General features: G+C 44.9%; 1 protein-coding gene and 1 non-coding gene across 2 annotated transcripts in view; both read right to left on the bottom strand.

Annotated features, from left to right (window-relative positions):
• SSH1 (slingshot protein phosphatase 1) overlaps nucleotides 1-23,674 on the bottom strand; it is a 339,738-nt gene that overhangs the window by 81,952 nt on the left and 234,112 nt on the right. The window contains exon 11 of the mRNA XM_069214779.1: nucleotides 98-144. Coding sequence (XP_069070880.1) covers nucleotides 98-144 — 47 coding nt within the window. The remainder of the gene's footprint in view (nucleotides 1-97; nucleotides 145-23,674) is intronic.
• On the bottom strand, nucleotides 4,084-4,190 carry LOC138266744 (U6 spliceosomal RNA). Its single transcript, XR_011199674.1, has one exon. It is a non-coding gene; the product is annotated as a U6 spliceosomal RNA (small nuclear RNA).

Below are 23,674 nucleotides of genomic sequence, written 5' to 3'. Positions count from 1 at the left end.
CAGTGAAAATGGAAACTGAATTGAGTTGTTTTGTTCAAAATCGAAATTAATCCCTCATATGTTTAAACAATGCACACTGGCACCAAGGACTGCTTACCCAGTGTCTCGGAGTTCTTCCAGATTTGAGGCATTCCATTCTGAGCCCTGTTGCAAAAATGACAAAGTACAGCAGTTTAAAACACCCTAACCCTTTAGAACAGAAAATACATTTTTATAACAGTCACAAATTAAAGGATGCCTCTCCATTTTACTAAATATATTTCTTGACTATTTTCAACTACCTTGGTGATGAACAGATTGCTCACTGAGTTAACCACTCGTTGCTGATATCTGATGTGATCTGCTGGTCATGAGTTGGAATCAAGGCATAGACAACTCAAACATTCGCCCTTCCAAAGTTGATATATTGAGTAAAACCTGCTAATACATGTTCCTGTTTGTTAGTACTGCACTTAGAAACAGTGTTAAGCAACATACAGTATAAAATATATTAATATCATATTTACTCCACTATACATGAATGACTCAGTCGTTGTTTTTGTACCGCTTCAGCACCATATACAAGAAATCGTAAAAAGTACATTTCTACACCACTGACCAAGCCCTGACCCAAACCCCACAAGCCAACACATGCTAATGTCACTACCCACCCAACCAGGACCTAATGAGAAAAAACAAGGAGTAAACTGGAAAAAAAAGAAATATTCAACATAGTTCCATCTTTATGCTGTGAAAAAGGGATACTTGAGTCTGAGCATCATCTTAGAGAGGATGTGTAAACACCACTCATTCGTAGCAACTGAACACAAATCTGGCAGTTGTTATACATCAAAGAGTGGGTATGACCAAGCAAGATGGTCCCTGTCAAGACTCTGCATCTCTAGCTTGACATCCAACAACATCCTGCATATCCTGGCTGCGCACAGAGCCAAAACAGTATATTCTTGCAAAATGGTACACTTCTGGAGTGTCAAGTAAAAAGAAAAAGGGCGAAAGATGCCAGACTAACCAGATTACTTGACTGCAAGAAAGAACTTGTTTGGGTGTGCGTCTCGTGAGCTGTGGAGTGGTTCATGTTGCTTGTGGATGCAGTGCCCTTTGGCGCAAATAGAGCAGAACAGTTGGTTACTGTGTCGGAGGCTAAACCCACTGATTGCTCCAGTACTGGTGATGTAGGGGGCACTGGACCTGCTGCGACATAAGGAGTGAGAACAAAATGGTGGCCCCAGCAAACTGATCCTTGTCCGTTGCCCACTGAGCACACCAGGAGCGGGTGGGGAGTGGAGCGATCTGATCCTGCTCGTGTAACCATGCAAACAGCTTGGCTTACCCAACAATAGGCTAGAGGTGTGTGAAACTGTCCTCGGAACTCCAAAAAGGGCTGGACAGACTGCAAAACAGCTTTTTTGTCCCAGTGAGATTTGGCATTCTGTCTTTAGGATATGGAATCACCACTGGTTCTGCCGGCTGCACCTAACAAACAAGTTGCTTACCTTCGGTAATGCCTTATCTGGTAGAGACATAGACTAGCTGCAGATTCCTTACCTTAGAATTCTCCCCAGGCACCAGACTGGATGCGGAAAAAATCTTCAGTGGCAATGGAACAATATATCAACAAGAGAGATAGATGTAAATTTGATTTACAACTACTAAATTGAAAAGCATGGCAATAGAAGGCCAAGAAAGCAGGACTGAAGTAATATAAAACGGTTCGCAGAGCGGGGAGGATGGGTGGGTCTGTAAGATAAGGCATTACCAAAGGTAAGTAACTTGTTAATCTGATAGAGACAACTAGCCACAGATTCCTTACCTTAGAATTAGATATCCAGTAGGAGGATCTGCTAACACATCCTACTCAAGTCTTGCAATAAACATCCGGTCTAACTTAAAGAGTAGCATACTAGGCAGACAAAGGTGAGATCAAGCATTCATCTCACCAGAAGAGCAATGGACGACCCACAGAATATTTTAAGAAAATATGCAACATCATGAGGGGCAGAACATATGGCAATGAAAATGAATCTGTTGGTACAGAACTAAAACAGAAAAAAAACATGAAGTGCCGCAAAGTAGGAGCTGAAGGAGAAAGGTGCAAAAGCGCCACAACAGCCACTGAGACAACAGGAATGGTGCACCCATCAAGGGGTGACCCTAGAGGATATGAAAAAAGGGAAGAGATGCATATATGCTGCTTCCAACAGGATGCATGGGCAAAACCTGCAAAAAGCAGGAAGCTTAACGCTGGAGGGGAGAGTAACTGAAAAGACAGATTGCACATCTCCAAGAACACTCAAGGGGGACACCTAAGGAGAGGTGCAACAGAACTGTGAGATACATAGAGCCAGTCCACAGGAGACACAAAAGGTTTGCCATATGCATGAAAAACAATGGTTAAATGAGGAGGTCTGGAAGATACACGCCCAGACATGAATACGCACAGATATAGATGTAAAGACATGGATGTGTCCATACATATGTTGTTTATAGATATGCATAAGGCCAGATTAAAAAATATGCAGATATAAAAATAGAGACATAGACCTATGAGGCAGAAATGATACATAGATAGGCATGCCTATATATATAATAATACATAGAGAAACAGAGAAAGAAAAGAGTTGATCAACAACAACACAGGAGTAAAAGAAAAGAGGAGAGAGGGAGAGTACACCCCTCTAGAAAGAAAAGCCAGCCAAGCAGGAAACTCAATGCTTGCGGACTAAAGGTTAAAAGAGGTTGGTAGAACCACCTACTGATAGAAACTAACAGAAACCTTTTGGTAAATGAAAAAGATCAACACGAGGCAGACAAATGCCACATGAGTAGATGTCAATCATAGAAAGGGTAAGACAATGGCAATGACAATCCAGCAGACAGAAAAAAGTCGCTGAAGAAAGGACCACAGGAAAAAGTGGCAGAACCCGGGAGGGACAACCAGCGTTTAAGAAAGCAATCCAATATGTGGACCCAAGAATGAAATATTCTGAAATATAAGGTATATTTGACTTCGACCCCCATAATGGGATTTGGACACCGGACCTGCAAAAGTCTGCAAGGCCAAATGTGAGTGTCCATATCCCTGGACAACAGTCCTAAACACAAAAACAAAATGCAGTAAATGTCCGACAAAAGGAAGAAATATAACTACCTTCTTGCAGCTGACATAGAAAAGATTAAGAAAATGCTAGGATTGGAATCCTACATATAAAATGAGTGAATATAGTGGTCCAAAAAGATGACCAAAGACACACAAAGAAGGGGGAAAGATTCCCAGGAAGGGAAAAAAAAAAACACCAATGAGACAGGAACGTAAAGACAGGAACCCATACACAAATGGATGATGCCCCAGACCTACAAGAGCAGGGCATGATAAACAATAAAGAGGCACATTAGGAGCATGGAAAGAATGGCCAAGTGTTGCTCCATTGGCAGCATAGAACCCTTGTCCGGGCCATTGTGTACCCATGAAGTACTAGATATTTCCACTGAGCTATAGCAATAAATGGACTGTCTCCATGACCAGACCGAAATGCCAGATGGTGGACAACGATGTCCATGAAGAAGAAGAAAGATTAATGTGGCACCAGGCCAGACAAGAGAAGATGTGAAAACAAATTAAAGGCTTTGAAACTAGTGCCCTATAAGGGCAACAGATTAGGCTCCCTACATCTTGCATATAATAAAGACAGAAGACGGGCACTTGGAATCGAAGAGGTACCAACATCCCCAACAGAAGAAGACCATGGAAAAGAGGCAGAAATACCATCTCCACCTGCACCAATGGGAAAGAACATCTGTAAGAAACTGCAGTAGAATCCTTATTGACACAAGGAACTATACTCCCAGAACAAGCACTTAGAAACTTTCCAGTAGGGAACAGGTACTAATAAAAGAATGGCTAGAAGCCTACACAAATTGCTCCAAAGAGCAGGGACTGAAAATTACTAACAGGAGGAAGGACACCGTAGAGAGCACAATCTCTTAGACGACCTGCCTATCAGCAGAGTACAACAGAAAACCCCCTTTTTAAAGGTAGTAAACTCAAACAAGGTCAGAAGAATAATGAAATCTGTCTACTATAGTGTAAATATGGAACACTTCACAAATTTGTGTGTCATCCTTGCACAGGAGCCATGCTAATCTTCTTTGTAACGTTCCAATTTTAGTATATGTGCGGCAGAAGCGAGCACAGAAACACAACACCTGCAATGCAGGAACACCACCTTGAGTGCTAGAACATTGAAAGAAGAAAAGCTCCTGCGAGGAGCAGGAACACCACACCAGGTGTCACACTATAAACAAGAGCACACCATCATAAGGCCGGTAGAGAAAAGCAGAAAAAACAACTGCCCCTGAACAATAGAACCAAGCCAGATGAAGACTCTGTATCATGAAGAAGCCTTAAGACTGATTTCCACCATGAGCATCTCTAAAGCGGTGTAAAGCCGAGTCGGCATACGCACTAATACGCGAGGTGCCATCAAAAGGCATATCAAGTAAAGATGCCTGCACAGCTTCTGAGAAATTGGAGGAACGCAACAATGCCCTTCGTCGCAGACCTACTGAAGAAGCCATAATCCTTCCAACAGAATCTGTGGTATCCATACCACATGTGATACTAAGCTTGGCAGCCAGCTGACCATTCTGTACTAAAGGCAATAGAGCATTTCTAGCCTCGTCAGGCAGAGAAGGCAAAATGTGGGAGAAGCGAGCAAGGACACAGGAAGTATTGACTGAACGCAAGGCAGAACTAGATGAAGTCAAAGTCCGCCTACCAGAAGCATCCAGCTGTCTGAGCCTCTTGGTCTGACGGGACAGTAGGAACCTGTGTAAAACTACATGCAGCCAAGGCAGTTTGCACTACAGAGCTTTGAGAAATTGGATGCCTCCGGAGGCCAAACGGATCCTCTGGGGGGCTGGCCTGTGTCTATGTGAGATACAGCGCTCCACAGAGGGACCAGAAACCGGTTGCATTAAAACTCCCAAGAGGATATCATAAAGAGCCTCACAATAAGGAAGGGCTGGCTCCACAGAAGACTGGTCAGGAGGTAAGACATCAAGCAAAGGGTCCATGGACAACTGTGCAATCTTCAGTGTTGTGGTGGGTGCCTAAGCACCACATACAAACAGAATGGGGAACCATGACCGACATTTGTCGAGCAAAGGACCCACAAGGCTTAAAGCCAGAAGGCATAAACACTGTTCCAATGACGAAAACCGCCGAAAGGGAATGCCGAAACAAAATGGCAAGAGGTAACCACTTCTCTGGATCTATATTGCTGTGTCGAAACTGACGTCAGCGCGGTGGAGGAGGGATTTTATGGACTCCATCAACGTCATATCCGTAGGATGACGTTGATACGAAGTTGTACAGCGCCCTCTACCGACACGCAGAGGTACGGCTGAAGATTCTTTTCCAGATCCAGTGTGGCACCTGGGGAGAATTCGAAGGTAAGGAATCTGCAGTTAGTTGTTTCTATCAGATTATTTTCCTATTAAAGTTGAAGACATAATATGACATTACTTAAAGGACTGATGTGGATAAAGAACAAGCTATAAGGCTTGGTATGCAGGAAGAGGAGCCTGAGTTGGGAGATTTCATTGCGGCACTACAACTAGTGATGAGACCATTGGAAGGCAGAGCAGAGTATATGCAGAGGGGCACTCTAGGAGGAACAGCCTCACACCTGGAGCACTCGGAAGGAACATCAATGGAGAGGTTCCTTGAAGACTGGATAAAAGAGAACCTTGTAATACATGATCTTTCTCCTTGCTATCTAGTGGAAATGACATACAGGGCTCTAAATGTGGCTCAAGCACCTCCCCCTAGTTCACCAGCTTGTGCAGTCACTGCTAGATTTTAGAATCAAAGGGATAGAGACAGAATCCCTCAGCATGCCCATGGGGGTTCAGATGCATGATTTGAAAATCACAAGACAGCAATATATTCGAACTACATTAGAAAGGTTCAAACGCACAGTAAAGCGTTGGTTGAAGCTGAGCAACAACTGAGAGCGATGGGATTAAAAAAATATGCTTCTTAGCCCTTCGAAATTGAAATTCGACTTGGAAACTAGGTGCCACTTTTTCTCTACTCCTGGTACTGGCTTGAACGATCAGCTAATGGCTCCAGAAGGCACACAAAACCTCTCCTGTAGCTGAGCCCTGATGAGAAGCGGTCCTCGAGTATATCAGTGCAAGAAGACGGCACCTTTGTGGGCATTAGAAAGAAGCCAGGCCTGCAAGCAGCTTAGAACTACTTCAAATAACTTGGCAGCTGTATCAATTAAAAATATTGGGTCTATTTTGGAATTTGGCAGGGCTCTGGTCTTGAGGAGGACACTACAAATGGCTCCCACACAAAGAAAGGATGAACCTGTTCATAAGGGATATCTGTTTTTTCAGAAACAGTTGTTTCTGAAAAACAGACGTTTGCAAGGTAGGACCAAAACAACCTGGTGACCAACTGGCAAGCTTCTGTGCCCTCTATGCAATCAGCAATGCATCAAAAGCAGTGATATCCATGCCAGGCAGGTAGGGATCTCATTTTATGGTAAGCTGTCGGGGAGTGGAATCAATGGATATCAGTGGACTGCTCGGCCGCTTGTGGAGGTTTAACTAATATCCAAGATCTTGTTATTACTTAGGATGAAAGGAGCACTCTTTATACAATGTTGTGAACAGCTTTTGATAAAGCAATCAAGCCATCCTAACTTTGTTTTTTTTAAGAGGTTCCACAAATGACTTTGGTATTTGTTACTAAGTGACTTTTTCAATCTGTGACTAACTAGTTGCCATGGTTTAAAAGATAATTTTGATTGTATGTAACATTACAATAGTACAGTGATCTTAATGTTTTTGGATAGGTTGATTTTGTGGCAGTTAGCAGCGGTAATCTTTGTTGCATGTATATTATTTGTAAATTACATTTGTGGCAAAGTGTATGAAACTGAATTTGTGTGGTGAATTTTGCAGAATTTTTAATTGCCCAATTTCAAACGTATACAATTTGAATGTCAATGCTCATTTCGTTTAAAGTTCAAAGGCTTTGCTTTCCACAAGGCATTCATAAGACTATGGAAAATCAACATGGGAATCATCTTCAAGTTCGTATGAGAACAGCAGTGGCACGTAATGCTTTGGGTTACATTGTTTTTGCGTACAACAAAGGTATGCTTAAGCAAGCACATAAATAAAGCATCCAATGAAAACAAAGGAGAGTGCATTTCAATGTGGCCACTCAGACATAAACATGGGTGTTGCATTTCCATTAGGGCCCTCCACAGGCATGAGCACCCAAAATGCAAATATTTCTCATTTGCTTCAGTGTATTTGACTTTTGAACTATATGAGGCTGTGGAATTTGTACCGCCCAACACACGGGACATCAGGATTGCTGTCTGAAATAAGGTGCTTTAATGTCTATTTAGTCCACCTAACAAGCAGATCTTATCTTTTGCCCTCCTGTGCTTGGGAGTGCAGAAAAGTCAGTTATTTCAGAATGCTGCTTTTCACCACCACCTGTAATAACATGGTACATAGGACCTGCACCGTAGCTCAGAATCAATCAGTGACACATCAATTTAGATCATTACCTACAATTGTAACATCCGTTTTCCACAATTTAGTTTTAAACAGCAGTTTGCCACCCGCCTAGCATCTGCTGTGAGGCACTACTTTGGCAGGGCAGCTTTCGAGCGATGTTCTGGGGATAATTAGATGACCAGCTGAGTATCTTTGCCATAAGATACCAGAGTGAGACCGAGGACTGTATGGTGTCTGTCAAGGGTCGAATATAGATGCTGAACAAGGTGGGGCTCAGGGAAGATCCCAGAGGAATACCACCCTTCAGAGGCAAGGAGTTCAAACAAAAGGGCTCATCACAGACCTAAAACTCCAATCCTGAAGGAGGAAGACAAACCAATTCCATGCCAAATGTGTCACCCCAGAGTTAGGTATACGGAATCGCATGGTAAACAGTGTTAAAAGTGGCACTAAGATCAAGTAGGATTAAAGCTGTAGTCCCACCTTGATCTAGTGTTAGTTTGAGATCCTAGGCCACAGCCAAAAGTACAGAGTCAGTACTGTGGCCAGGATGGAATCCTGACTGAGAAGAATGGAGAAGACTGTTCAGCTCCAGAAATTCAGACAATTGCTAAAACCTTACCAGTGAAAGGCAGAAGTGAGATGGGTTTGTAATTTTCCAGTTGCAAGGGATCCAAAGAAGTTTTTCCCCCAACATTTTTTAACTATTGCATGTTTCCAAGCTTCAGGCAGTTAACTTGAAAGGGAACAATTCAAGAAGTCCCTTAGTTTAGGGTGGATATTTGCTACAGACTGATCAATAATATTGGGGGAAGGGAGTGTGGTCGACATTCTAGGGAAGAGTCGGATTTGATCTTGTTGAACAATACCACTAGATCGTTGTCTTCCTTAGGAAAAAAAGAGAGCTTCTTTGGGTGCTTCAGATAGACTAGAAATATTTCCATCAGAAGGATTGATTGGTTGGCCACAAAAAGAGGCATATATATATCTATATTTTCCTACATAAAATCTGGATAAATCATTGCATTAGGCTAGCATTTTTAGCTATAAAGTTGCCCATGTTTGTTTACTAGTACAATGATAGTTTTTAATCACCTTTTTGTATTCACTTTACTAGGGAAGTCATAGATCTTCCTCCAGGTGATTTGCCCAGAATAACAGGATGTTGAGCTAATGCAGGGACTCCAACATAGTTCCAAAGTTCCAAAGTTGGCAGCCCCGGTCAAGCTAGTAGCTCACAGCTAGGCCTTTGCAAACACACCGGCAGGCCCTGGGGCTGAGGCCACACCACCTGGCCCCCAGCAAAGCCCCTGCATACTCTCTCCCTTCACACGTGCCACCAAGGTCTGAATGTGATGTGATGGCCCAGTGGGGGAGAAAGACAATGCTTAGGCTGGGTCGAGCCCAAGGGGGTCGAGGTGAGAATGACCCGACAGCTAGAGCAACAACTGGACCCCAAGGATATCGTTTCCCATGCATCCACTCCCCAGCCCACTAGCGTTTCAGGGCTATGGCCTGCCAGAGGTGGAAGGAAGCAAAGGACAAAGCTTCTGGGTCGGCTTTTGGGGGGCGGGGGGGGGGGTGCTGCTGAAGTGAAGACAGTCCCCCAGCAAAATCACCTGACACCGAAACCCCTAGCGAGGCTGCTTTACTCTTCTCGTCCCAACCTCTGTTTGACAACCCAGGAGGGAAAAGGAAAGAAAAAACACTGCTTTTCGGACTCTGTGCAGTCGCGCAGCCACACACACGTAAGCTGAAGTCTGTGGCGGCATGCCTAATGACCCAAGTCCTTCCCTGACAGTTAGCCTGCCTTATATTATAGCGGCCTGATGAGGGGGCTGGCGAAGATAGCAAGGCTCTGTAGGCCGGTTGACAGAGGATTTAAAAAAAAAAAAATAGCCCACAGGTGATTCTTAGGTGCCGGCCCATTTTGCCAATGCCAAACTACCCGGCTTCCCAATTCAACCATGCATGTATGTGACCATTTGTTATTTAACCTTTCTTAGACTGGTATCAAATGTAGATGAGCATGTATTATTAATTCACTGTATAGAACCATTACTTCCAGGAGTTTCATCTCACTTTGCACCAACAAAGACAGAGATGTCTCATAAAGGTAAACTTGTCCCTGAAACATCAGTACTTTCTTTTATTTGAGAGCAGTCTAACCATACCTTACATTCAAGTCCACCCCTCCCCCCTCCACCCCAATAAAAGCATTGTTTTCCTGCTGACTGTGAACCAAAATTGGTAAAGCAATCACATTTCTGGGTTTATACTGGACTGGCATCCCTTAAATAAGTTTCCCTTGACCATACAGTCATCTAGATGCAGGTAAACAGGAATGTAAAATTAATGCAACATTTTCTAAAGATGGTTGTTGCTCCCATGTTTCTAAAGAGAAACACATTTCAACTGATAATGCCCCAACATCTCTCAGGTATACCTCTGATGCTCATTATTCATTGGAATGTAAAAGTAGGTATCTTTAAGTTCTACTGTTGTCAGAAAACCCTTTCTTCCAATAGGGGCATCGCTTCCTGAAAATGCCCCAGTGCAGTCAATAGCTTGCCTTGCAATTTCACCTAGAGGCTTGCCCTCTTGCTTGGCCAAAAATGACTGCCTTGCTGAGGTGGGTTGCTGCTACTGAGAGACTGGTTGCACTCACGGGTACTCTGTTAGGTTTTGAATAAGAAAAAAGAAGTCTACCTTGTCCTTTTCTTCGATTTGTTGAGCCACGGTTAAAAATTCCTCTAGTTTTCAATGCACCATTGCCTTTGCAGATTCATTTGCTTTTGTTGCCTTTAATTTATTATAACATTTTTAATGCCAAGGGTTCAGCTTATAGGTGTAGCAAACATTTGAAAAGGAAAAAAGCACAATATAATGGAAAAAGAACTGCAAACTGTAAGGAAAGGTAGAGAAAACTGCTACAAAATGAGTGAAGGATGGGAAAAGAGAGTGAGGATGGGAAGGGGGTGATGCCTTCCATGAATGCCCTATTAACTGGTACTTTTAACAATGATAAATGCTGTCTGTTTTGCAAGTATGCAACAACCGCAGCCAAATGCAGGTGTACTGAAGTATATGCTAGACCATAGGCCTGCAAATGAAGTAGATAGCAGACAATGGGGGTCATTCCAACCCTGGCGGTCAATGACCGCCGGGTTGGAGGACCGCGGGAGCACCGCCGACAGGCCGGCGGTGCTCCCAAGGGCATTCCGACCGCGGCGGTAAAGCCGCGGTCGGACCGGCAACACTGGCGGTCTCCCGCCAGTGTACCGCCGCCCTTTGGAATCCTCCAAGGCGGCGCAGCTAGCTGCCCGCCGGGAACCGGATGGCGGTAGGGGGGGTCGCGGGGCCCCTGGGGGCCCCTGCAGTGCCCATGCCACTGGCATGGGCACTGCAGGGGCCCCCGTAAGAGGGCCCCTACAAGTATTTCACTGTCTGCTTGGCAGACAGTGAAATACGCGACGGGTGCAACAGCACCCGTCGCACCTTCCCACTCCGCCGGCTCGATTACGAGCCGGCATCCTCGTGGGAAGGGAGTTTTTCCCTGGGCTGGCGGGCGGTCTTTTGGCGACCGCCCGCCAGCCCAGGGAAAAACTTAGAATACCCTCCACGGTCTTTCGACCGCGGAGCGGTATTTCGGAGGGGGGAAGTCTGGCGGGCGGCCTCCGCCGCCCGCCAGACTTGGAATGACCCCCAATGTTTTTAACAGCTGCGTGAAACAGGTCAATGTGCCTACCATGGCAGTAAAAAATAGATCTTTTCCACGAAGCAGCATAACGTACTCTGGTTATGGGTTTACAGGCTTCTTTGAGAATGGTCATACATTATAGTGGGAGATTGAGGTAACCAAACTATGACCTCAGGAGCCAAATCGCAAGGTTGAGTTCCTTTGGATGTGGGTGCCTGGCTTCTACATTGTTCTGAGTGAGAAGATCCGGACTGAGGGGAAGCTTTTTGTGAGGTACCACAGAAAGCTTGAGAAGTGTGGTGACCCACGGTTGTTGAGCCCAAGTGGGAGCTATTAGAATGAGGGTGAGAGACATTTGCCTGAGCTTCTGAACCACAAACGAAGAGGGAGAGGTGGAAAAGCATAGGCAAATATCCCTGACCAGTTCATTCATACAGCATCTCCCTTTGATAGTGGGTGTGGGAACCTGGAGGCGAAGTCTGGGCATTTTGCGTTGTCTGAGGTTGCAAACAGGTCTATCTGTGGAAACCCCCTTCTGTGGAAGTATGGGAGGAGGATTTGGGGTGGAGATCCCACTTCTGGACTTGTTGCCGCATCCCGTTGAGGAGGTCAGTAAAGTCGTCAGTCCCTGGGAGGTATTCCACTAATAGGAGAATATTGTAACAAATTGCCCAGCGCCAAATCGTCTGAGATAGGCGTGATAGTTGTAGAGAGTGTCCCCTCCCTCATTTTTGTAAATAGAACATGGCTGTTGTGTTGTCCGTCTGGATCAAGACAAATTTGCCTATCAAGCTTTCCATGATAGGTGGACTGCCTGAAGCTACTGGTAGTTTGTATAAAAGGGGACTGATGTTTGATGTCGCAGAGACCCTGAACAGTGAGGTTCTGTAAGTGTTGCTCCACATCCTGTGAGTGATGCGTCTGTTGTGAGAATGATTTGGTTGAGAAACGGCTGCCCTTTTGATAGAGGTTGTGTATTCCAGTATTGCAGAGAGTGATGTGTGTGGCTGTCTACCAACACTAGATCTTGCAGATGACCTTGTGATTGTGACCATTGACTTGCTAGACATTCTTGCAGGAGCCACGTACGTATTCTCGCATGTAACACTACTGCAATACAAGATGCCATCATGCCTAAAAGTCTCTGATTGTTATGTGTTGATTAGGATGAAACTGTTAAAGCAGCATTGTGATATTGTGAATCCTGGCTGAACTGGGGTAGGCTAATAACAGCTGTGTGTTGAGAATAGCCCCTAAATATGGCTGAATCTGTGAAGGTTGAACGTGAGACTTTATGTTGATTGTAAACCCCAGTTGATGACAGAGTGGATTGAGTATGTTGCAGACACAACTGACTCATACTGGCTTTGGTGAGCCATTCATCCAGATATGGGAAGACACAAATACTATGAGTAGATGTGCTGTAACTACTGCTAGACATATGGTGAATACACAGGGAGTTGTAGTGACTCCGAATGGAAGCACTTTGAACAGGTAATGTGTTCCCACTATCACAAACCTGAGGTATTTGTGGTTTGCTGGATGTACTGGGATGTGAAAGTAAGCGCCCTTTAAGTCTAGTGCAAACACAAAGTTGCCTTGTTGTATAAGAGGAATTACATCCTGTAGAGTTACCATGTGGAAGTGCTCTGAAACGATGTAACAATTTAACGGCCTAAGGTCCAACACAGGCCGAAGTGAACCGTCTTCTTTCGGAATGAGGAAGTATAATGAGTATACTCCTGGCCCTTGCTGTTGAAGAGGGTCAGGGTATCTTTGAGCAAGAGAGCCTGTACTTTCTGTTTGAGCAAGTTTAGATGTTCTGTGGAGAGCTTGTGTCTGCGAGGAGGGATGTTTGGAGGTGTTTTGATGAGCTTCAGACAATAACAATGTTGGATAATATTCAATGGCACTGATCTGTTGTAATGGTTTGCCAGATGTTGAAGCAATGTTGTAGTCTTCAACCAACAGGTGTTAAATGATCAGGGGGAATGACAAAAGAGTTACTGTTTTGGAGGGTGTGGTGCGAAGGAAAACAATCTTTCCATGACCTTTGGATTTGTTTCCTCTATATATGCCTCTGTAATATCCCCTTGAAGCGGAAGACTGATGCTACTGCCTGTAGGAGGTGGTAGAGGCATCTGAAGGTGTGGTCTTGCTGCCCTGCTTATATGTGGGATGTTGGAAGGAACCACAAGGAGTGGGGGGTGGTAACGCCCCCATGGATTTCGCAACTTCTGGGTCCTTTTTCATCTTCTCTAAGGTTTGGTCCAACTGGGGACCAAACAGATGTTGCTGATCAAAAGGGGTATTGAGGAGAGTCTGTTGTACCTCTGGTTTAAAGCCAGATTTGTCTATCCAAGCGTGTCTAAGCAGCAGTGTGCTTGTATTGTACACCTGATTGAACTATTTGTGATGTGTTTGCCCTCTTTTCTTGTACTCGTCAGGGAGATGTTGGAGTTCCAACGGGTCCTGTTGTACCTTGCCAACAACCCCTGGGTGTTAGCAATTCGCTAATGGTTTGCTGCTTGTGCTGCAACTCTCTTTCCTGATGCATCAAGAAGTTTAGACTTTTTATGTGGTGGAGGGGCATCCACTGTTGTCTGCAAATTGGCTCTTTTGCAGGCATTAGATGATAACAGTGAGTCTGTCTGTAGTTGGCCCTTGATGTAAGGTGGATCTGAGGGTGCAGCTTTGTACATTTTATCTATCCTCTGTGTAATAACTCGTGCCCACACCAGATCTTTACAAATCTAATTCTAGTGGCAGAGCATCCCCTTCTATATTGACATGCCCTAGTGGTATTTGAGAGTGTCTCAAAAAGAAAATCATCATCAATTAAGTCTTTGTGCAAAGGGACCTGGTTATATGCAGCTGCCCCAGAAATGAGTTCTTGGAAAGATGCTCAGTCATCCGGGGTTGAAGGCTTAGCTGGATAGAGGTCTAGGTGAGTATCCCCAGAAGGGTCAATGTGGTAAGTTCCTAAGGATTTGTGGGCTGCTCATCTGCATCATCTCCCCTTCCCTGGTCCCCAGTGTAAGAATGTGGGGAGCCCCGTGGAGTAACGTCACCTATGTCACTGAGTGATGTGGTAAATGAGGTGGTGAGGAAGGCAGAGGAGGTGGTGGCAGAGAAGCAGGCAAAGGTGGTTGTATAGGACTGGTGGCAATGTCCTTTTTCTTTTTTGGAGGTGCAGGAAGATTGATGGCCCCTCCGAAAGAAAGCTGGCACTTGGTTTGAGTAAGCACTGACTGCACTGCCTTTGTCAAAATTTGACCAGTAGAAGGCTGAATGTGGATCTTCTTCTGTTTCAAATCAAGCCTTTTGGTGTCATACTTGTCCTTTGTTACGTTGCTGAGGCAGTCAGAGCCGAAGTGGCAGAAGCCTGGGTGCTTCAAGCTCAAGAGGCAGCAGGTCGGCTAGGCACTGATACTGGTTGGATTGATGAGGCAGCAGGAGTTTGCTACTTGGCTTTTGGTACCGAGCCCGAGGGCAGGGCATCCTTAGCAATAGTTTGGTGCCTATCATGGCCTGTCAGCAGTGGTGGTTTAGAAGCCGTAGTTTTGGTGGGAACCAAATGTCTCTTAGGGGGGTGGACAAGGGCGTGGGTACTCACTGTGCGCGGTCCTGAAGGAAGGTCTTCCATCTGCATACCAAACTGTATTTCAGGGTCAGATTCAGAGTCCCAACTGGAAAAACCTTCTACCTCTGCTGCCTAGGCCTCATGCAGTTCTTCTTCCTGTTCAAAATCATGTTGACCAAAGATGTCGGGTGTCTCTTCCAGGTCTTTGAGTTGCATTTCTTTCCGACATGCTCAACGATACTAAATTTTTTTGACCAATAACATCAATTGGCCTCAGAGTTTTTCTTGCTGTGGGCGCGAGACATAGAGGTTGCAAACTTAGTGGAGGTCACTGTCCAGGTATTTGGTGTGGCAGCTGGGAAAGAAACAGAATGGACTCTGTTCCATTAGCAGCACATGGATGGTCAAATCCAATTAGATGAGAAAAGGCCCGAAGGCTGAAAGTGGAAAATGCCCAATCGACAGGTGAGGATTTTCTTCTGTTTTCAGAGGGTGAAAGTGGAATGTGAACGAAAACAATACAGAGTGACACAGAGACGATCAATGGACCAAAGAGAGCCCAAAAACAGCCTTGAACCGGAACACCAAAGAACATTTTGGAATCCGATGGCGGTACAAAAAAAATGGAGTTGGTGCCCATCAGTATTATCACAGAGAGGAGGAGTCACTTTATTGCGTGACCTGAGAGCAGGCAAAGTTGCCCTCTCTGTGAACCTGACACTGGAATACACCTGAATAAGCCCATCGTAGTGGCCTTGGCTTTAGCAGAATGAGCTTGAAAACTCTAACGGGGGTTCTTTCATTGTCAAGGAATAGTACATTGTCATATGGAGAACAATTTAACTGGGTAAGCTCTGTTTTCTAAACAGTTTTTCACTTCTTCATTGAGGAAAACCCCAGAAAGGGTTGGTCATCCACTCAGTTATCCTATGTTTGGTTGAAGTAAAAGCTATAGGCTCTCTTGGTGTAAAATTGATGCAGCTTCTCCTCCTCCTCCTTAGATGGATGTGGTAAGGGAAAAAAGAAGGGAGGATGACAAAGTGCCCCACATAGATGAACACCACCCCCTTTGGTAGAAAGGATCCCAAAGTCTGAATAACCTGTCCCAGAACTGTTTTTTAAAGGTGAGTTCCCCATTCCCCTAGACACACCTCCGGGTCTGCCCAGTGCTCTGACCAAGGGAAGAAAGATTCTCTCATGTTGAGTTTTGACAGGGTACTGCAGACTGTTTAAGGCCAAAACACCAGGAAATTATGTCAAGATAGGTAGGTTTGACTCAGGACAGCAGAGGGGACTGCAAAGGCTAGTTGGCTAGCCTTGTGTTAAACTTCAGGGACACAAAAACTGCAGGAAGCCCAACAATCTGCTAAGGCCTGCTGACCAGTTTCAACTGGATTTGCCCTGGACCCTGCTGGTGGCTTCTTGGAGATTGAGTCCTAAACCCTAGTGGTGCCCAAAAGGTCCTGGACCTTTAGCTGGTGGTAGAGTGTTCTCTTCGTCATCAAGATTGCAAGACTGCACACTTTTTTCCAAACTTATTGCCAAAAGAAACATAGGCTACCACCAGACCACTGCGGAGTCACAGCCGCCGACATTGAATCTCCAGTAAGATTCAATGTGCTGGTTTGCCCTGCTGAAAGATGTTTGACTTCCAGAAAAGTTTCTAAGTCCGAACATAGAGGGATTCCACTGAGGCTGATGTCGAGGAGAAGCCGACTGCTGACAAGACCTTCCTGGGCACAGACTTTAGACTTTGCCTGCTCTGAACCTTCCCACATTTGATGCAGAGAGGCTCGAGCTTCCCGCCAAAGCCAGAGGTTCCCGTCGAATCCTACATCATATCTAGCCTGCAGTCGATCCCCAATGACCACATCAACAAGATTTTTGTACAGAAAAACAACTAAGTCAGAAGGTAAACTTTCTTGTGGGATGAACCTGGACCTTCTGTTTTACCTGCGTTCCATCATAGTCAGTGTTAACTTTTCACTTTGACTTGGTCTAGCGCAACCACATACCCATTGTTGGAGCTTTGCACATTTTTTGGAACTAGAAAGAAATAAAATGTTGAAAAATCCCATCTCTGGTTCCCCAAATCCAACTTTTGTAGCTTTAGTGTCTATTTGCTCATTTAACATTTCCTATGTGGGATTTTTATTGTGTTTTGTTTTCTACTTTTTAATGATTTTGGTAGTGATAAATCGATGTACACATTTCTCTAAAGTTAAGCCGGTCTGCTCTGTGCTACAGCTACCAAGGATTGTGCTAAGGTTTAAATTATTGAAACCTAACTGGACTTAGTAAGGAATAGGGCCACTATTAATTGAAAAGAACTACCAAGAAGGGTGTATATGCTGATTAAACTGAGAACCCTTGGAATTCATGTCATGCGGAAATAATCACAAAGAGAAGACAGTTTTAAGAGTTCAACATCTCAATTAACAGCTGTGCATAGGCTTGAAAGGCATGCACATTAAGAAAGTCAGAGAGAAGTGAACACCTTCACCGCTAAGCCTTCAAACCCCTAGCTCCCCTGTGCTAAGCCTATTTTTTGCTTTTTGGGATAGATCATGCGAAGGGCCCCATAACATTTTGTCCACATAAGGTATCAACTCCAAATTTGCACCTCTTTTTACAACATTCTGGGGATTCTTAAGGTACCTAGGGCTTGTGGAGTCCCCTGGAGGGGATCAAGAAATTAGCTAAAATACAGCTAAATGTTGTGTTCTTTGGGAAAAATTAGAAAAAAATGATGCAGAAGAAAGCGCCTGGTTTTGTCAATGCAACTTGCATAAACGAAGGGTCTTCCCAGCTTTGAGGAACAGGCAAACATGAATCAGAAGACCACAATTTTCAACACAGTTTTGGCATTTTACTGGGAGATAGCCCATTTTTCCTATGTTTTGTGCTTTCAACCTCTGTCCAGTTGTTGGTAGAAATGGTGTGAAACCAATAGTGGATCCTGAAAATCTATACTTTTCTGAAAAGTAGACAATATTCTTAGTTCAGCAAGGGTCATTTGTGTAGATTCATCAAGGTTTTCCTATAGAAAGTAACAGTTGAAATAAAAAAATATTGAAATTAAGGTGAAGAAACTGCCATTTGTGTCTACGTTTTCATCTGTAACTTCTTCTAACTATGGCATATTTTCGAAAGCAATACATAAGTCGGCTGGACCCTTCTGGTTCCTGGGATATATAGGTCTTGTAGGATCACCAAGAACTCGATGCACCCAGAGCCAATAACTGAGCTGCATCTTGCAAAGGTTTTTCATTGTGTACCGAGTGTACAGCAATTCATTTGGTAAAATATAAAGAGTGAAAAATAGGTATGAAGGAAACCAATGTATTTCCAAAATGGGCACAAGATATGAAGTTTAGAAGCAGTAGTTATTTGAACATCTACGAATTTGGGGCTACCCATAATAGCGTGTGAATAAGAGGGCATTTCTCAAAATGACTTCTTTCTTACACACTGTCTTACACTTGGATGGCACAAATGCAGAGAAAGACAATGGCAATAACACTTGTTCTAACTTTCTGTGTTCCCCTAAGTCTCCCGATAAAAATGGTACCTCATTTGTATGGGAAGGCCTAGTGCCCACGACAGGAAAAGGCCCAAAACGCAACGTGGACACAGCGCATTTTACCACTGAAAACAGACTGGTTTTTTTTGCAATGTGCATAGCTGTGGATTTTGGGCTCTAGCTCATCCAGCACCCAGGGAAACCTAGCAAATCTGTACATTTTTTAAAACAAGACCCTAGGGGAATTAAGGGTGGAGAGACGTGTGGCTCACACCAGGTTCTGTTACCCAGAATTTCTCGCAAACCTCAAAAACACATTTTCCTCACATTTCTGTGATTGAAAGTTCTGGAATCTGAGGGGAGCCACAAACTTCCATCCACCTAGTATTCCTCCAAGACTCCCAATAAAAATGATACCTCACATGTGTGGGTAGGCCTAGGCCTAATGCCTGCAACAGGAAACGGAACAAGACGCAACGTGGACATATCTCATTTTCCACCCAAAACTGACTCTCTTTCTGCTATGTGCCTAGCTGTGGATTTTGGGCCCTAGCTCAGCCGACATCTACGGAAAACTAGCAAACCTGTGCATTTTTTAAAACTAGACACCCAGGGGAACCCAGGATGGGGTGACTTGTGAGGCTCTCACCAGGTTCTGTTACCCAGAATCCTTTGCACACCTCGAAATCTGTCCAAGAAGACACATTTTCCTCACGTTTCTGAGATGGAAAGTTCAGCAATTCGAGGGGAGACACAAATTTCCTACCACCCAGCCTCCCCCAAGGTCTCCCAATAAAAATGCTCCTACCTCACTTCTGTAGGTGGGCCAAGTGCCCGCAACAGGAAGGGCCCAAAATGTATTGTAGCAACATCAAAATTATCTATCACAAAATGACCTATTTGTGCAAGGTGGACACCTGTGTTTTTGGTCCTGGGCTTGGCAGCCATCTAGGGAGACTTACAAAACCAAGACCTTTCTGAAAACTAGACACCCAGTGAAGACGAGGGAGGTATGACATAGATCCCCCAAGGGTAATAACCTCCATCTGCCTCCCGGAGAGGGGGGGGCGCAGAAAGACTGTACCCATTTGTGTGTGGGAAGGGTGGGGGCACCGTCATGCCCATTATGGGCAGCCCTCACCCCTACGTACAAAAAAAAATCCCTGGTGCCTAGTGGCCTTTCTGCCCCCTTGGGGGGAGGCGGATAGGAGCTACTGCCCCCGTCTGCCCCCCCATTAAGACTTTGGTCCCCATTTATATGGGGTGGGGGCATGGCCATGCCAATGGTGGGCAGACCCACCCCTCTTTAAAGAAAAAAAAGCAACTGTTCCCCCTTCTCCCTCCCCACAGCCCCCCTCTAACAAGGTGTTGGGCATTAAGATGCACATTCAGGGCAGCCCCCACACCTACATGTATATTAAAAAAAAAAAAAATCCCTGGTTCTTAGTGGGCTATCTGCAGCCCTCCCCCCACCCCACCAAGGGTTCAAAATCGGGGGCTACTGCCCCCATCTGTCCCCAAGGTGGGGCCAGAAGAGTGAAAATGCAAAAAAAGAACCTGGGTGAGAAAAAGCCCTTGCCCAAGGGCCGCTCCCCTCCCTGGTGACTAGTGGAATGGATCCCTGCTGGGATCCCTAAGCAGGGTCCCACTTGGGAGTGGTACCCTTGAAAAGGGGAGATTCCCCCCTTTCCAACAATACCTTTCCTGTCTGGATTGGTGCTCGACAGAGCTGAGATAGCCCCACGAGCACCGATGCAGAGAAAGTGAAATGATTTGTGCGCTGATTGTCATTTCCCTGAAAACCAAAACCAGCATTGGGAGCTAGGGGAAGCTGCTCCCCACCTCCCAAGGCTGTTTTTAGCAGCAGGGAATCCCTCTGGTGGCTGCACCAGAGGGACTTCCTGGCTGGTTTGCAAGGGCGGCTGGTGGCCGTCCGACACACACTAGCACTGTGATGTAGGACAGCTCCCAGCTGTCCGACACACGGAAAGGGTTAAGGTCCCACTGCTGCATCACAAAAGGTGCAGGAGGGAAACATATGTCAGCACTTTCAAGAAACACAACACAGCTGGGCAACAGACAGGCTAAAAACAAGTATATAAGAACGTTTAGCATGCAGTGGATCAACCAGGCAGTTCTATCACCAGGCCACAAGCTTTGCCCAGAGTTTAGAGTAGATCAACTTTGTGGGCGGATGGTGTATTGCATGATGGCATCCACACCTTTATGAGCAGGTCAAACCCACACAACGTGTTCCATTCAAACTCCTTGCATGAAAGTATAAGTGGATATTCATGTACAAAACCTGAGGACAAATGCTTAGGCTTAGCAACTTTGAGTACTATACTCTCCGAGCCCAGTCCAGGGCTATCTGGAAGATCTGTGCTCGCTCTCTTCTGATCTTCAGAACTTGGGAAAAAAGCATCAGAGATAGAAATGTGGGCTAGAGATGGAAGTCCAAAGAGTGGAACGTATCTCCCTGAGAGTTTGGAGGCAAATCTGCAGAGCACAAATGGCCCAACAGTGGGCATTCTCTGAGGTAGTGAAAAGATCTACCCAAGGCATTCCACATTGGGCAACGACAATTTGAATTATCACTGGGCGCAGCCTCGAAAGTCACAGTGCCTTCTGGCGCAACCCCTGAGATCCTACACAGCCATGCTTGTTGTAATACCAGATGGCTACTGTGTTGTCTGTCAAGACTTGCACAGGGCGGTCCTTGATGGAAGGCAAAAGGCTTTGAGAGCTAGCTATATGGTACACGACTCCAGAATGTTAATGTGGTGCATCTGCTCCAATGGAGATCAGAGGCTTCTGTTCGCCAAATTGTACAGGTGGCCTCCCCCAGGCCAGATCCAATGCATTAGTCAACACTATGAGCTCTGGCTGTGGTAGGAACAGTCTACCACATATCAGGTTGGCATCCTTCAGCAATGTCGGATCACTGTAAGTCATCTGGTTTAAACTACAGCTGGTGCCAAAAAAAAACTTCAGTGATTTCTAAGAATGTTCCAGACCCAACCATTATATGGCAGAATAATAAAGTGCATGTAAAGCTTGTTTCAGTGCACGCTGATAAACAGGTTTGGCAGGGAGGACGTGTAGATTTCCCCAGGCCATTTGACATCTTTGCTTTTTGGGCAGGGACCACGATTGTTGTATCCACAGGGAAATGAAGCCTACCAATGTGAGTACTACGATTTAGTGTAGACAAGACTGTGCCTCATTAAGGGTGGCCTGGTGATCTAGATGAGGCCCTTGACTTTCCATTCTAACTGGGATTCCAAGTGATTTAGGAATACTGTAGTACTACTGTAACACAGCAGTTTTCACAAGGGCATTTCACTCGCATAAAGCAGGTGAATTTTTCAGGTGAAACAACACTCGCAACTGGGCAATAACATAAAGGGATTGGTGCAGAAACGTTGACTGCTAAGTGCCCCCAGGAGCCAAACTGAGACTGGTCCAATAAAGAAGCAATAACACCATTAAGTATGTATGATATTAGGGGTGCATAATATGCCATATTACTGGGCCACAGTGTCCTTCAGGGACACATTTATTTACACATGATCTGTGACAGAATGACCAAGACATACACACCCACACAAATGAGCACAGACACACAAAAGCATACACACACACACTACACACAGACACACAAACACACACTTACAACAAAAACACCCTGGTGGGACTAAGGGTCCCTAGAATGGAAGAAACCCTACATATTTTATAGGAGAGGAAAATTAGACTGGTAAAATGGCCTGTGCCCCAAAATATATAATCAGTAGAGACCGGCTATCAGTCTCACCATAGCTTACTATGATTATGCATTAGCACCCCGATTTGCAAATAGAGGCACACACTCACAGTGCATCAAGTCCACTGAGAAAAAAACACAGGGAATGCCTAACGGTATATAAAGAATAGAGTGGCATAGCTTTACAAGTCAAGTGACGACTTCTGTCTCTAAAGATACCATCAGGAGAAAAAGCTGATCAAGGACAGTTGCTATTTGTGATGTAAAATAAAGTAATACTGAAAAGTAAACAGGGGCCGATTCAGTGGTCATGTTTAGCTTTTACAAACCCACACATGGAGGATGACTGAATATTTCTAGTGGGGAATGGCTAAAAAGATGTGCAGATCATTTTCCATAGTATTTATCATCAGTTTGGCACATCCAACACAAAGGAATCATAAACATGCATGCCACTGGGACCTGATCAGTCTTTTTCACCTGCCACATCACAAAAGGCAGAAGGCTACCAAAGCAGAACAGCAGCACAGAAACAAGTTGAAGAATCACAATGATACACCAGTGAACACAATCTTAAACTGACCCCAAAGATTATGATGACATTATATAGGGTATTCTGGAGATCAGTAGGCTGAAGTAATGTGAGGAATTGTGGTGTATTCAATAGTGTGGTTGTGGAACCTCAACATGGAATAAACTCACAAAACCAACTTGGGTCCACTCAGGCTTGTTTGCTAAACCTTAGGTCAGCTCTGGGTAGCTGTGTCTTTGAGCAGTTGGGCTTAAACAAAGGAACAAATGTAAAGCATTTAGAAGTACCGAAACAACAGAATGAGAAAGTCACACAAAACAAAAGAAATCAGATACAAATTTTTAAAAATAGATTCTACTTTTATGAATTTTGTAGACACCAAAGAAGTATAGAAGAAACATAAATCTCAGTTTACTCCAAAATTCGAACATGCACAGGTAACCTCAAAGGTTGAAAAACTGTAAAACTTTCAGAGAGTTTTTCTTAACAACTCTGGCAGGGGAAGGTCCTGGCAGTTAGTGAGGAGTAATATCTTGGCACCAAAGCAGTCTCAAGTCCAGTTCCAGTCTCTACGGGAGAACTGCCTTAGACTTCAATGGGATGGTCCTGATCCAAGGGATATGGGATTCTGAAGATGTTGCGGATGGTGTGCAGCTGACAGGGGTCTTTCTGGGGATACTCGATCGTGGTCCAGGTGGGGCGATTTTGGCCACATGGGTTGATGTCCCTTGAAGTCCTCTTTAGTCCAGCAAAAATCGAGTTACCAAGGAACTAATGGTCTCCGATCACAACAAAAACAGCAGGTTCCTTCGGCAAAGGATAATGTCTTTGGTGACCAAACTGCACTTTGAGGACTCTCTGGGGTCCAGCAGACTCAGGTGCAACTTTTGAGCATTGGGACTTGGTCATCCAGGCTGCACATCAGAGGCCAGCAGCGATCAAGCGATTTAGGCTACTGACTGGCCAGAGCAGGCTACTTTAGTTTTTGTAGCCCTGGTGCCATAACAGAAAGACAGCTAACTGACTCT

Source organism: Pleurodeles waltl, chromosome 11 (assembly GCF_031143425.1).
Source record: "Pleurodeles waltl isolate 20211129_DDA chromosome 11, aPleWal1.hap1.20221129, whole genome shotgun sequence".
In the NCBI taxonomy this organism is placed as follows: domain Eukaryota; kingdom Metazoa; phylum Chordata; class Amphibia; order Caudata; family Salamandridae; genus Pleurodeles; species Pleurodeles waltl.
Note: the sequence above shows the minus strand (reverse complement) of the source record. Positions and strands in the feature narration are given on the sequence as shown.